At 45.6% G+C, this 15,244-nt stretch overlaps 1 protein-coding gene across 2 annotated transcripts in view; it reads left to right on the forward strand.

The window, feature by feature from the left end:
* The first annotated feature begins 3,710 nt into the window (after positions 1 to 3,710).
* The window catches only part of GTF3C2 (general transcription factor IIIC subunit 2), a 12,514-nt gene continuing 980 nt past the window's right edge, over positions 3,711 to 15,244 (forward strand). The window contains exons 1-18 of one of the 2 annotated variants that reach the window (XM_027850516.1): positions 3,711 to 3,990; positions 6,436 to 6,719; positions 7,193 to 7,550; positions 8,106 to 8,397; positions 8,645 to 8,739; positions 9,120 to 9,197; positions 9,337 to 9,435; positions 9,993 to 10,220; positions 10,391 to 10,502; positions 10,769 to 10,877; positions 11,688 to 11,713; positions 11,904 to 12,033; positions 12,974 to 13,118; positions 13,221 to 13,382; positions 13,549 to 13,636; positions 13,988 to 14,116; positions 14,639 to 14,791; positions 14,927 to 15,034. In XM_027850516.1, the coding sequence (XP_027706317.1) occupies positions 6,455 to 6,719; positions 7,193 to 7,550; positions 8,106 to 8,397; positions 8,645 to 8,739; positions 9,120 to 9,197; positions 9,337 to 9,435; positions 9,993 to 10,220; positions 10,391 to 10,502; positions 10,769 to 10,877; positions 11,688 to 11,713; positions 11,904 to 12,033; positions 12,974 to 13,118; positions 13,221 to 13,382; positions 13,549 to 13,636; positions 13,988 to 14,116; positions 14,639 to 14,791; positions 14,927 to 15,034 (2,577 nt within the window). In that variant the 5' untranslated portion in view covers positions 3,711 to 3,990; positions 6,436 to 6,454. The remainder of the gene's footprint in view (positions 3,991 to 6,435; positions 6,720 to 7,192; positions 7,551 to 8,105; positions 8,398 to 8,644; positions 8,740 to 9,119; positions 9,198 to 9,336; positions 9,436 to 9,992; positions 10,221 to 10,390; positions 10,503 to 10,768; positions 10,878 to 11,687; positions 11,714 to 11,903; positions 12,034 to 12,973; positions 13,119 to 13,220; positions 13,383 to 13,548; positions 13,637 to 13,987; positions 14,117 to 14,638; positions 14,792 to 14,926; positions 15,035 to 15,244) is intronic. The other variant, XM_027850517.1, reaches the window with a different exon arrangement.

Consider the following 15,244-nt stretch of genomic DNA (forward strand, 5'->3'; position numbering starts at 1 on the left):
CTTTGGATGTAGGAGCTTTGACTTTGTTGTCTTCTTCTGGTTGTATGTTTTGGTCTTCTTTGTCACCAAAGAAAGATTCTATGGTCTGACTTTTTTTTCGAGGTTTGCTGGAGATCCCAGCTAATTACTTGAGTTATAAACTCTTTGTTAAGGTAGGGGCCTGCTTCCAGTGTGGAGAATGTACTGAACCAAACTTTGGGAGTTTTGTGCAGCTGTTTTCAGAGATACTTCTAGGGACTTGTAAATTTTCAGTTCTTCCAAGGTGGTATGATCAAGGGCGAGGTGTTTACTTCCTTCCTGGCCTGTGCTCTGGTCTACAAGTGACCACAGCACTCTTTTCTGCCTTGGAACTGTGAGGAGGATTTCCTCTCCACCACCACTATAAGCTCCACCATGCCAGCATTTGTTCTCTCCCCAGGACCGCCATCCTGAACTGTGACCCAGATCTAAGCATGGGCAAAGCAAGAGAATCCTGCACCAGCAAAGAGATCCCTTTAATTCCCCTCTGATCAGTCATTCAATTCCCCCTCAGTCTGTGGGCCCGAAGCTGAAGCTCTGGAAGCAGCCACTGCCCTGGGGCCGCGAGAGGGGACTTGGGGCTAGGACCAACCTTCTCTCTTACCGCAATCACAGACTTTTCCTACTGACCTTCTAAGTTGTCTTTTGTGTTTGTGGGTTCAGAAATCTGGAAACCACCACAGCTGCCCATGATTCAGTCCTCTGAAGCTTGCTCCAGGTTTGCTGAGGTCTGTTTTGCCTGCGCGCCCAAGCTGAACTGCGTTCCTCTCCCAACTTGGCATGACAGACCTTTCCGATCAACCGTCTAGGTTGTCTTGGGCTAGAAATTTGTTTCACTCTGTCTTTTTGTGGGTTCTGCTGCTTTAGAATTTGTTTAAAGCCATTTTTTACAGGTATTTGCAGGGGTTTGGGGGAGAGCTCAAGCAAGTCACTGCTTTTCCTCTGCCATCTCGGCTTTGCCCCCTCATTCACGGTTTTTTGAAAGATGGTATCCAGGCTTTCTTTTTGGTTGTGGCTTTCAGGTAGTGCAGTGATTCTTAGATTTTTTTCTCTGTGATCTGTTTTCCAGATTAGCTTTTTTTTTTTTTTTAATAGGAAATACCTTACATTTTCTTCTTTTGTAAAAGTCTTTTGACTTTGGTATAGTATTTCTTGTTGTCTCTTGCAGTCAGTGATTTTTGTTTGGTTCATTCTCATCTTTATGATAGTCTGTTACTTCAGCAAGGTTTTATCCCTTCTGTATTAAACTGTTTATTTACTTTCTAAGTCTTTCCTCTAATGCTCCTATTTCTTTCTAAATTCTTTCCTCTAGAGCTCTCATTCCATTTGTATTATCTTTTTTAAACTCTAGCTTCATTTCTTCCAGGAATTCTGGTTGATCTTGTGGCCAAGCTCTATTTTTTGTTTGAGGCTTTGTTTGTAGATGTTGTGTTGTCCTTCTTTTCTTTTGGGTCAGGTTTCTCTATCACAAAATATCTCTTTTTGGCCTAGACCACAGGAGAGCTTTTTCTTTCTGGCTTAAGTACTCTTCTCATTTTCCTTTCTGTCACACACCCTTTGTTCAATGTGGCCTCTTCTCTCCTGACCAATTCTTCCTACTCCTCCTTAGGAGGAATTTTGGAGACTAGTTGCTGTCTCCTACGGTTAGAACATTAAGGTCTTTTAAAATGATTGAATGGATCAAATGATGCATAGGGTACTGAGTGATCTCCCAGTCCTAACCTTGCAAACCACCTCTCTCAACCCTTTCACACTTCTTTTTTTTTTTTTTCTTTTTTTTTTTTTTGTGTGAGGCAATTGGTTACACAGCTAGTAAGTGTTATGTGTCTGAGGTCACATTTGAACTCAGGTCCTCCTGACTTCAAGGACTCTATCCACTCTATCCACCACACTTCTTTTCAATGACTTTACAATGTCTATGTTTTTATGTTCTGGGTCCACTCCTAAAATCTGGAGACCCTTTGCATCTCCACTTCTATAATACGAGAATATATTTTGATCAAATAAGACCCTATCTGTCTGACAGACTGATCTAAGATGGTAGTATTCAACAAACTGATACTGCTCAAGTAAGTACTAACCGTGAAATAATATATTATGATAAGGCAATGCTGCACGTGACACTTAGTAAATAAATAGTAAAGCAAGTATGCAAATTAGTAGTAATATGACAGAAAGAGCAACTTCATTCATAAACCTCAATTGGTAGCATCTAATAAATCAAAAGCTATTGTACACACATTCTCATCACAACATATGTTTAATGTAACAAGTAGTAGCAGTGAAACAGGTACTTTGCATTTATAAGCAGTTTATAAATGCATTTGATTGCTTGTTAGAAGACCACCAAAGGAGGTACATAAAAGGAAAAATGGAATTTAAGGAGGTACATAAAAGGAAAAATGGAATTTAAAGCGGCAAAACTGAAAACAAAATAGTAAAACCAAAATTAAAAACTGAAATGAAGTAATTTCTTTGAAAAATTCAGAACCAAAAAAAAATTCAGTGCATAAACATTTTGATGCTCAAAAATAACAGCATCAGAAAAAGAGAAAAAAGTTTCCCAAGCGGAATATATTCAGTGTCACCACTGCGTAAAAAAAAGGAAAAATATTCAAGCTCCCCGTAATAGCGCCAAAGGCTAATTATAACCACCAGGTGGAACTGGCGAGCAAAGCAAGGGACCTATCTTTGGACTAAAAGGGAATTCCTTCTGTCGTTTCGCAAGGGCAGTGCTGCCCGGCCAATTCACTCCTCTTCTTTTAAACCCTCCTGTCTCTGTGGGGTTGGAAAAGAAAATGCACCCTGTTCGCTTGCCTCTCGCTCCTGCCTACCTGGGGTATCTTACCAGAGATGTTTCATTCTTTTGGGGCACTCATTCAAACACCTAATAAAGACTTATCTCTTCAATACATAGCAATAAACTCCCAGTTTGTTCTTGCAAACTCTTAAACTGAATTTATAAAACCTTAGAAATTTAGATCTCCATCCCTTCCCGGTTATGCATAACAAGCAGGGTCAGAATTAGAGGTATTTTGTTTAAAAATTCTAAATCTGAAGTAACAGGTAAGGATAAGCAAGTTTGCAACTTTCATAGGTATCAGGCAAGAAGATAAGTGGTTTTTTGTTAAAGAGGTAGGAAAGATTACGGGCTCCCATCAGAGAGGCTGGAGGAGAAGCAGCTAGATGCCATTAACCCAGGAAAATGTCTCTCACTGCCCCAGGGCTGTTGACCTTGGGCGCTCTCCTCGCTGGACTCCACCCCTATGTGCAGCACAGGATGGACTGACCCATCTCCAGCATCCTCCCTCCCTGCCCATTCCGCGTCCTGCTGGCTAGACCCTCCAGCTGGCAGGTTCTCAAGGCTTATCTTTCAGCAGCTGCTCCCGCCTTCCAACGATTTCTATGGGTTCCCACCAAATTCGAGCCTGGAGCACCCTTCTGTGCAACTTCCTCCTACTGCCCCAGCTTTGGCCTCACCAACCGCCACTCCCTTGGACCACAGTGTCTGGAGAGGAGAAACATTCGCTTAGGAGACACCCGCTCTATTTAACCAAATAAAGAGGAAGAAGAAGAAGCACTCAGTACAGATCTCTGAAAGGTCGAGAAGAGCTGTGCGCATGTGCAATGCTCCCCACCCACCCAGCCCCACAAAAGACTACAATTCCCAGATGACCTTTCCCAAGGAGGGTAAGATGCATTCAATGGACGGATCCATAAAGGCTTAGCCGCATTCCCTAATGGAATCCAGGATACAAGTCACGCCCTTCGGCCTGATGTTGACTCCACCCCATTCCCCTGACAGCCAATCAGAGATCGGAGCGCCGGGAGTCTATGGTAGACTCTGAAGTGTCCCGAGTTATCTGTAGTAACGAGACGTGGCTGCATCCCTCTACGTCATCCGTCCGCGACCAGGGTGGTCCAGGCAGCGCCATCTTCGAACTTGGACTTCCGGTCGGGTTTCGGTGGTTGGTGAGTGTACGGTATCAGCCGCCGCGCGGCCCGAGGACAGCGTCTCATGCTCCCCGCCTCCCCCTTGTAGCGGGGGAATGATGGCTCCCCCCCTGCTCCGCTTGCTAGGAATAATATCGGCCTTCCCCTCACCCCTCTCCCCGCCTCCGCGGGAGCCGCCACTCCCGCCCCCTGGTCCTTCAGTGGTAACGCCGTCGCGGCGCGCGCATCCTCACCCTTCGCCCCGGGCTGCGCGCGCCCGTCCCTCGGGGCCGTACCGCGCGGCCTCTGACCCCTGACCCGTGACGTGACTCCCCTCCTGTACCCCGCGGGGCCCGGCCCGATAGGAGCGGTGGCTAACGGTCCTCGCGCCTCCCTCGGAGCCTGCCAGAACTAACGGGGCCCAGGATCCATCTCTTCCAACCCGCCCTTTTGACAAATGGGGTGACCGAGGTCCAGAGAAGGGATAGGACATCACAGGATCCTAGATTGAGGCCATCGAGTCCAACTTCTTCCTTCTATAGAGGAGGAAACTAAGGCTCAGAAAGGGGAGTGACCTTTCCGGGCACCCTCAGCGAGTTTGCTGCCGGCCTGGCCTCTGACCCAACTTTCTTCAGTCTTAGGGATGGAGTACCAGATAGCCCCAGTGCTCTCCATTGTCTTGAACAGATTCATCAGCAGGCATTTATCAAGTGCCCGAGATGTAATAATAGTGGCTAGTGTATATAACAATGTATGTAGCAGTTTATAAATGTTATTCTCACAACCCTGGGGAGTAGGTGCCCCCATTTTGCCGATGAATAAACTGAGGTAGATAGAGTTGGGGTGGGGTGGTGATGGTACTGATTCCAGGGCCCACGCTATATCCAGTGCACCACCAGCTCCGTGTGCTAGATACGGAGACAAAAATAACGACAGCTAGCACTTAAATAGTTCTTACTATGTAGGGGCTTTGCAAATATCACATTTGATCCTCACAACATCCCTGGGAGGTAGGTGCTATTATTGTCCCCATTTTATTGTTGAGGAAACTGAGACAAACAGATTAAGTGACTTGCCCAAAGTCACATAACTAGTAAGCTTCTAAAGTCATATTTGAATTAGTGTATACTTGAGTCCAAACCCAACATTCTGTCCACTGCCATTCTATCTCCTAGGTGCCTTAATGAAACAGTCCTTGCCCTCAAGAAGCTTAGAATCTTCGGGGAGGGGGTGGTACAGGATGTACATGTAAGTGTAAAATAGGTACTAAATAAAGACAAAATAATTGAGAAAGGAATCAGGAAAGGTTTTTTGAAGGTCATGACAGTGGAATTTTGAAGGAAGCTAGGGTTTCCAAGAGAAAGAATGAGGAGGGAGAGTATTCCAAGGGTGGGAGACAACTGTGCAGAGGCTTGAAGGTAGTGCATGAATTGGCACATTCTGGGAACAGGAGGTAGCCTGGTTTGGCTAAAATGTACAGTTTACGTGGGGAAGTAATACATAATCAGGCTGAAAAGATAAGCTGGAGCCAAATTGTGAAGGTCTTTGCCAGACATAAGAATTTGTATTTTATCTCCAAAGTAATAGGAAATCACTGAAGCTACTTGAGCTAGGGATGTAATGTGACATGAGCAAATTTGTACTTTATGAATATCAGTTTGGTGATTGTGAAAGCTGGATTCATGTGGGGAGAGGCTGGATACAAAGAGACCAGTTAGGTTATCCATAGCCCAGGTGAGGTGATGAGGGCTAGAACTAGGGTGGTTGTGGCATGAGTGGAGAGAACAAGTTGGCTGTGAGGGAGGTATCTATTTTATATATATTTTTGGTTTATCTATGTTATAGTCTCCCACAAGAGTGTACATTTCTTGAGAACAGGGACTGTCTCACTTTTGTCTTTGCATCCCTGGATCTTAGCACAAAGCCTGGCACATAGTAGGTGCTGTGTTTCCTGGCCTGGGCTCCTTGCATGCCTGATGGACAAATATGTTCTGAGTCTAGGCACGAAAAGGGGAATGGGGTCCTCTGACACAACTCAGTTGGTATTATAGGAATGAGCAACAAAACCCCTCCTCTTCACCATGAACTGATAGCACCTTCACTCATAATCCTTAAATGCCCATATTAATGGTGGTGTTGTATTGGCAAATAATAAGAAACCTGACATAAATGCCTTCTAAATCCAAGGTCTAGGTTGGCAATAGACACAGGTAGCAATGCTATACTATACCCTGCGGAATTCATTCTGGAGTGAAATGTTATCTCACAAGGGTTTTCATAGCTAGATTCTAACTATCCTGTGTTAGTCCTTTCCTGAAAGATTGAACCTGTCCATTTCAGTCTGCTGACCATGGTGGAGAGTGAAGAAGCTTGGCTGGGGGAGTGAGGGGTGTGTGTAGAGGTAGAATTAGGGTATCAAAGCTAATAGCGGAGGAGTCAGTGAGTTGACTCCTTTGGTCGACTTATACACATCTATATGTGCAGGTGTAGCCACTGAAGAGTAATGCTGATGGATGCCCTAGGGGTCGGCTGCGTTACACTGGGAGGGGCCAACCCCATGGGGGAAACTACTGTGACAGAGTCTCCTAGAAAAGAAGTACCAGACCAGCTTGTCTCTGAGGCCCCAACATTCAGGGCTAAGACCACATGTGAGGATAGTTCCATAATGACGTCTTCAATCTCTCCTGGACTTGAGGATCCCTCCAGTAAACACGGCCACCTGGATACTCGCCCAGAGCAGGAGAATGTCTCCAAACCTGAAGGGCAAGGTATGGAGCCAGTCCCTCCATTTCCTCACCTCAGGGTGAAAAAGACAACTAAAATTAAGACCTCTTATAGGCCTAGAACAGGGGTGGAGAACCTGCAGCCTCGAGGCCACATGTGGCTCTCTACGTCCTCAAGTGTGGCCCTTTGACTTGACAGAACAAATCCCCTTAATAAAAGGATTTGTTCTGTAAAACTTGGACTCAATCAAAGTGTGGCCCTTTGACTTGACAGAACAAATCCCCTTAATAAAAGGATTTGTTCTGTAAAACTTGGACTCAATCAAAGGGCCACACTTGAGGACCTAGAAGTACACATGTGACCTCGAGGCTGCAGGTTCTCCACCCCTGACCTAGAGTATTTTTTTTTCTTTCTTCTTTGTATCTTAGGGAAAGACTACCAGGATCAAGACCTGGGCATGGGTGGAGAGGCTCTGAGGCCTGGATCCTTGCCCACAGCCTCTCCTCTTTTTCTGTAGATGTTCCTTCAGGGATTCCAGAGATCTCAAAGGTGAAGACTCCAAAAACTGGCAAGAAAAAAGGTGTTCGGACTCGAAGAGGCCCAAAGAAGGGTGGATTGGGGGCTAAGGGTGACCGCCCGTCTACCTTACAGCAGGCCAACCCTCCAACAGGGACCCTGGGACCTGGTCCCCTGGATCAATCTGGCCCTCCCCCTACTACTATCCCTAAGAAGCGGGGTCGAAAGTCAAAAGCTGAGCTGCTATTGATGAAATTGTCAAAGGGGCTAGAGCAGCCTGAACCCCCACCTCCACAAAGTCCGACTGAGAATCCTGAGGCCCCGCCAGGGGCACGACCCCGCCGGCGGGCTGCTAAAGTGTGAGAATTATGAAGCTGAGTTGGGGGGAATGATGGGGTACAGTAGGAGTAATTTGCCTGATGTGAGAAAGAATAATAATAGGTAACGTTTATGTAGCATTTACTAAGTGCTAGGCCTGTGTTAAGCACTTTACAATTAATGTCTCATTCGAAATAGGCTATTTCTGGGTAGTACCAGACGACCAAAAAGGATTTGGGTAAGCTTCTGAGTCAGATATGAAATCTTGGTCTGTCTTAAGACTAAAGGTAGAAGTTTAAGGTTTGAGATTCCCTTTGTTCAACAAATACATGTCTACCCCCTTATTAGTTTCTTCTTCTTTATCTGTGAGCTAGGCAGTTTCTTTTTTATAACTTCTACTGTGACTGCATTCCACTAAAGTTCTCCCATGTCTTGATCTGGGTGGGAACACACCAGACTGAACAGATTTTCCCCTGCCCATACCTTTCTTAGTTCTGTTTCCATCTCTACCTCTCTCTCTTCCTCTTTTGGCTTCTTTACCCTATTGTGATCTCTGATTGTCTTCCATGGCCCCCTGACCTGGTTCTGTTCCTCAGGGCACTTCTGTACCTTCAGGAATTGGCTGAAGAGCTCTCCTCAGCATTGCCTGCCCCAGTCTCTTGTCCTGAGAACCCTGAGATAGGTGGCCAACCTAAACGGGGTCAGGGCCGTCGGCGGGCAGCCTGGCATGGAGAAGAGGAAGAAGATGATTCAGCCCGGGATGCAGACTTTGTACTGCAGGCTGAGATTGAAGAAGGGGAAGAAGAAAGTGAAGCCCCGAGTGAGAGCTCCTCTGACTTAGAGCTTACAGCGCTTCGGGGGAGTGGCCTTCGTGCGGCTGCCTCAGGGGTAACCTGAAAGGGCAACCCGAGACTAAAAGGGATGAGAGATGTAGCTGTCAGGGTGACCAGGGGGCAGCAGGGTAGCAGAAGGGTACTTTCACAAAAGATAATGGGGTTAAGTAAAAAAGTAAGGAGGCAGGACAAATAAATAAGTGACTGGGTGATTGGCAAGTAGGAAGCTGGGTGGGCCCAATGGGAAAAGACGATTACTAGAAAATTGAGGCATATGAAGATATTTCCCTTTTATCTTTCAGAAACAGAAACAACAATGCCGGGGACTGGCTCCCAATGGGCTTCCCAATTCTATCATGGCTCCTGTTTGGAAAAGCCTCAACCTCACCAAGACCCTGTGAGACCCTGGGAATGGCAAGGGGGGCAGCACGTGGTAAAGGAAGTATTTTAGAGTGGGAAGCTGAGCGATTTAAAATAGAAAATGGACCATGGGGGCAGCTAGGTGGCACAGTGGGTAGAGCACTGGCCCTGGAGTCAGGAGGACCTGAATTCAAATCCAGCCTCAGACACTTGACACTTACTAGCTGTGTGACCCTGGGCAAGTCACTTACCCCCACTGCCTAGCAAAAAACAAAAAAACAAAAATGGACTACGAGGAAGTGAAGAAAAACTAACACTTCAGTGAGGTTATAATGACAGTAGTGACTGAAAGGGAAAACTCCGGAACCTTGGCTCTACCCTTTCTTCTCTTGGTAACCCTTTCTCCTGTCCTCTTAGCCGAGAGCAAAGCCATTCGCACTGGGAGTTCCCTGAATGGATCCCTTCAGCCTTGAAGTGGCACTTACTATCTGAAAGGTAAGCCCAAGTGGTGTCCTTTGAGCTAAGGAAGTCACAGGAAGAAAAGGAAAGGCTAGAAAATTACAAAAGGAAAATGGGAGAGCTCAAACCAGTGAGGATATAATGAAGGCGTATTGGTCCCTTTGTCTTCCTCTAGTGAAGCAGCGTCATACTTGCCTCAGGAGCTGAGGTCTCCTCTTTTCTCTGTGCAACGGGAAGGTCTTCCTGAGGATAGCACTCTTTATAGAATAAATAGGTAAGAAGGGTCAGCATTGGAGTTAGCTTCCATTTCTGCTAGGTGCCCATGGGATGAGGACTGGAAAGTAGCAAATAGAAATATAGTGAAAATTTGTTCTCCTTTTTCTCCCTAGGAAAGGCCTAGTCATTCCAGTCCTAGGGGTGGTCATATGTGGTCCCAGGGTTATGGGAGAGTATGGGGGCTCTGGGGCCAACACAAGTTAGGGTTTCTTCTTCGATGTACCTGGAGCAACCAAACACTGAGTGCCTTGTAGTAGTTCAGAGCTCTAGGAGCCAGGCCAAATCATCTAGGGCTATGGTAGGCTCAAGATTCATTATTGAAGATAGATGAGAACACGATTAGAATTGGGCAGTAGGAGAAGTAAGGTGTTGGAGGAATGAGTATACATGCTTTAATTTTTTATTCTATGTTATTAAACTTTCCCCATTTCCTGACTAATAATCCCAGTTTCGGTGACCTCAGTTTGAATCGGAACTAGTCTATATCCCTCACTTCCCTAACCCTTGTAATCCAGTTATGTCCTACCTATGGACCCAACCTTATCTTTTTCTTAGGTTTAGCTCACTGGCACCACATCCAGAGCGATGGGATGTGTCCTTCTTCACAGGGGGACCACTCTGGGCACTAGAATGGTGCCCAGTACCAGAAGGTGCAGTTGCTTCCCAGTATGTGGCACTATTCTGCAGCCCCAGCATGAATGAAACCCATTCATTGAGCCGGCCTCATGAAGGCCCTGGGCTTCTACAGCTCTGGGACCTTGGGACGCTGCCACAAGAAAGCTGGTGAGGTGGGGCTGGGAACCCTGCAAGAGGAGAGCAGACTGGAATGGGGATAGAGTATAGGGGGACTGGGGAAGAAACCTCCATAAAAGACAAGTTTCTGCTTCATTGAATGTGATATATTGGCAAGGATACTTTCCATTCATTCTCCCCATTTCATCTTCTCCTTCTAGCCCAAGCAGTAAGGCCCACCTTGCCTATGGCATTGCTTGTGATCATGGATGCATCTGGGACCTCAAGTTCTGCCCTAGTGGAGGCTGGGAGTTGCCTAGCACCTCAAGAAAGGTACTTTCTGAATTGTGGAGGAATTGAGGATAGAATTTAGACTCCCAAGTTTAGGTCCAAGAGGAGTCTAAGTTAGATGTCTGCAAGAGGAGCCCTGAGAGCTCCCAGGGTTGGGTGGTAGTGGGCAGTAGAAACGGAGAGTGGGAGTATCTGGATTCTGTGGGAGGCCAGCCAAGAAACAGACTTTTTCCAAAAGGGAAATAAAGGAAGAGATGGGTAAGGTAGGAGTCTGAAGATTTGGCTCTTGCCCTGGCCTTATCCAATAGGCTCCTTTCCTGCCCCGGCTGGGTCTCCTGGCGCTGGCCTGTTCAGATGGGAAGGTGTTACTGCTTAGTCTACCCCATCCTGAGGAACTTCTGGCCCTTCAGCCTCAAGGTAAGGGTAACAATAAGGATTTCAGGGCCCATGGGGAGGTACTAGACAAAACACAGGGAACCATGGTTCTTGGAAAGGGCTCACACCCCCCCAGTGTTCTTTATACACTGTCATCTAGCCACACATACTGATATATAGATAGATAGATAGATAGATAGATAGATAGATATTTCCCACTGTATATATGTTAACTTACTGTCTTGGTAATTGGCTGCACATCCTAATTGTAATCCTCTGTCCACTTTCACATTGTCTTCCTTCTCTCACTTTCATGGTTAATCAGTTGTGTAAATCTACTGAGGAGAGACAGCCTCAGAGTGTCCTTCCTCTGTCATATACTGGCTGTGTGACCCTGGACAAGTTGCTTCTCGATGCCCCACTTAGCCCAGACTAAAATGGCAAAACAGTTTGTCAGTCTGCATTGGTGGAAAGAGCCCCTCACTAGGAATTCTCAAAACTGAGGGAAATCATGGGTCTGGAGCAAAAAAAAAAAAAAAAAAGCTCTACCAGGGTTGTTGCTAATGAATGGGATGCACTGGGCTCCTGTCCCATGTTTTCTCTAGTTTCTGGTCCCCCCCCCCCCCAAACCCTTTGTCCCTTCTTCCTGCTGTTCCTTCTTCTTTTGCTATTTTACCCTCCTGTGAAAGGATGTAGAGGATCGTGGAAGGAGGAAGGGTACCTAAGTCTCCGATGAAGCAGCTATAAGGAGATAAGGGATAAAAAAAGAGAAGTCATAGGTTATTGAGGACTCCAAGGAGGCCCATGTTGTCTTACCGTTCCTTACCATGTTGTCTCTGTCTTTCCTCACAGATGCTCTCAAGCCTCCTGTCTATAAGGTGAGTAGGAGAATCTGTTTCTTTCTAGCTGATACTCCATCTGACCTCTAACCTTCCTTCTTCAAATTGGTCTTCTTGCCAGCTGTTGCTTATTTTCTGGATACAACCTCCTTGCTCTTCTGACTAAAGCCTGTCCTGAGCCTCTTCTGAAATAGATGTTACTAAGACCCACTCTTCTTTATTCTTACAGGTACAGTGTGTGGCCTCTCTTCAAGTGGGCTCAGTACAAGCTGGGGAGCCCTCTGAGTGTGGGCAGTGTTTCACCCTTGCCTGGATGCCAACTCGGCCCCATCAACATCTGGCAGCTGGGTTCTATGATGGTGAGTGGACATAGAAACAACTTTTTTTAAAATTAAATTTTATTTTATTTTCATATCTGCGTTTTCTCACTTGTACCCCCCCCCCCACCAAACAACAGCAACAACAGCAACAACAACAATAAAATGTCTAGAAAACTATGTTTCAGTCTATGCTCTGAGTCCATCACTTCTCTTTTGGGAGGTGTGTAGTATGTTTCATCTTGAGGTCTCTGGAATTGTTATTGGTCATTGGATTGATCAAAGTTCCTAAGTCTTTCAAAGCTGTTTATCTTTACAGTAATGATATTATTGTATAAATTGATCTCCTGGTTCTGCTCCTTTTATTCTGTATCAGTTCATCTGAGTCTTCCCAAATTTCTCTGAAACCATCCCCTTCATAATTTCTTACAACACAATAGTACTCTATCACATAAATATAGCATAATTTGTTCAGTTATTCTCAAATTGATAGGTACCCCATCACAAAAAAAGAACTGCTATAACTATTTTTGTACATATGGATCCTTTTCTGCTTTCTTTGATCTCTTTGGGGTAATACTACTACCTAGTAGTATCATTGGCTCAAAGTGTGTGTACAGTTTAATAGCTTTTGGGTCATAATTCAAAATTTTTTTTTCCAGAATGGCTACTACTTCACAGTTCCATTAAAAATGCATTAATGTACCTGTTTTCCCACAGCACTTCTAGCATTTGTCATTTTCCTTCTTTGTCAACTTTGTCAATTTGGGGTGTGTGTGTGGTGGAACCGGTATTTTGAGGATGGATGGCAAGCTGAATAGGTGGTAGCTGTAGTGGGAGGGTTAAGTGTAGCTACTAAGGATGTCTCACTTAATCTTTTCTGACAATGTTTGAAGCTAAGGGAAAGGACCCAAGGGCCCTGGGAGGGGAGACAGTAGTGAGGGATGTTGTGTTCATAACTAGTATCTGTTCTCTACCTTAGGCACAATAGCAATCTGGAACCTACCCACGACATCATTGTTGCAGCGTGTTCGACTCCCAGATGGCTCCCTGAAACTCTATCCCTTTCACTGCCTCCCAGCCCATGACCAGGCCGTGCGTTGCCTTCAGTGGTGCAAAGCTAATAGGTATAGAACAGGGGGAGCAAAGGAGATAGAAGATGAAGGATGGTAAAGGTCAACATTTATGGGATCGCTTGAGTCATGGCCTGTTTTTCAATCTTTTTGTAGTAACTTTCTAGTCTCTGCTGGAAGTGACCGTAAGATCAAATTCTGGGACTTGCGACGACCCTATGAGCCTATCAACTGTATCAAACGTTTCTTAAGTACAGAGCTGGCATGGCTGCTCCCTTACAGTGGAGTTACTGTGGCCCAGGACAACTGCTATGCATCGTATGTAGGGCAGGGAAAAAGGAAGGAATTGGGATTAGAGGCGCCAGGTCCAGTGGGTGGGGGTGCCAAGGGTGCTGGGTGTTTTGGACAAATGTGAGTGAGATGCTGAGGGCTGAATCTGATCTCAAGCTACATAAGGATTGACACCCTTCTTTCTCTCTCAAAGCTATGGGCTTTGTGGGATTCACTACATTGATGCTGGTTTCCTTGGTTTCAAGGCCTATTTCACGGCCCCTCGAAAAGGCACTGTCTGGGTGAGTCTTTCCTTACTCTTTGTTACTCTAAGTAGGGGTTCTTAACCTGGGGCCCATGACCTTGCTTTTAAAAATTTTTTGGTAATTGTATTTTAATTGATTTCCTTTACAATACTGTGTATTTTATTTTATACGTTTAAAAACATTATTCTGAATAGGTTTCACTTAATTGAAAAAGGGCACAAAGAAGGTTAAGAACAATTGCTCTCAAAGAACTTTTTTATTATCACACAGAGCAAGGAGAGGGACAAGCAGCAATCTGTGAGAGGGAAGAGGAGTGTGTTGTATATGTAATACTCATGTAACCACTTAGGAAGACAGTTAGGACTCTGCTGCCTGTGTCTTTTGTAGAGTCTGTCAGGCTCAGACTGGCTTGGAGCAGTGGCTGCAGGGGACATGTCGGGGGAGCTCATCGCTGCTGTGCTGCCTGACATGGCCCTCAACCCGATGAATGTCAAACGTCCAGCTGAGCGTAGATTTGTGAGTATCTCAGTGTCTGATGGACATGCCATCCATTGGTTCCCCCAGTCCATCCACCTTTCCAGCCTGTCTGAATAGAAGTTACTGTAGGTTTTCTTCTAGCTGGGGTTGGTCCAGTGGAAAAAGCATTGGATTTGGGAGTTTAAAGCCCTGGTTTAGTACTGGTGTGGCCTTGGGCAAGTCATTTATCTTTGACATGATGCAGTGGGAATGTGCTGGATTGGGAGGCAGAAGACCCTGACTTGAATCCCCACCACCTTATTGTTAGTGTTGCCTTGAGCAAATCATTTAATCTTTCTGGGCTTCAGTTTCCTTGAGTGAGGGAGTTTTAGGTCCAGCTCAAACCTATGACCTAAATTTGTTCTTTTCTCCCATATCTGCATTTTCTTTATTACTACACCTTTTCTATCCTAACCTCAGAGACCCGTGAGTCTTATTAGAACTATAATTTGTTTGTTTTCCTTTTTCCCTCATCCACTCTCTAATATTTTGGGATCCCAATCTTATGATCTCTCCCTATAGCCCATATACAAGGCAGATTTGCTGCCCTACTGGGAGGGTTCTGAAGACCAAGATCACCATGTTGCCTCACCTGTGGTCCCTGGACCTCCCAAGGCCAGAACTTATGCTGAAACTGTTGAACATCACTACCTGCTCTTCAAAGACACAGACCTGGTAAGTTGGGGCCAATGGGTAGCCAAAGAATCAGGTAGAAGAGGGGGTTCCTGTAGTGTAGGGAATAACTATGAGGCCCACAAAGGTCCTTAGTATAAAGACAATATCCTAAAACTTAACACTGCTTAACCACAGCGTGGATTCCAAGATTTGCTTCAGAGGGAACCAGTGCTTCGCATGCAGGAAGGAGAGGGACGCTCTCAGCTCTGTCTGGATAGGCTGCAGCTGGAGGCTGTTCACAAGGTATGCTCATAGGTTCATCAGTTTAGAGATGAAAGGAATTTAGAAGTCATTTTGTCCATACTTCTCATTTTACAGATGAGAAAACAAACTGAGGCTGAGGGGATTTATCTCTCCTCCCTCCCCTCCCCCACAACACACACACACACTCTCTCTCTCTCTCTCTCACACACACACACACACACACACACACACACACACACACACACACAC

The sequence above is a fragment of the Vombatus ursinus genome, unplaced genomic scaffold, assembly GCF_900497805.2.
Source record: "Vombatus ursinus unplaced genomic scaffold, bare-nosed wombat genome assembly UNPS02009062.1, whole genome shotgun sequence".
NCBI lineage: Eukaryota > Metazoa > Chordata > Mammalia > Diprotodontia > Vombatidae > Vombatus > Vombatus ursinus.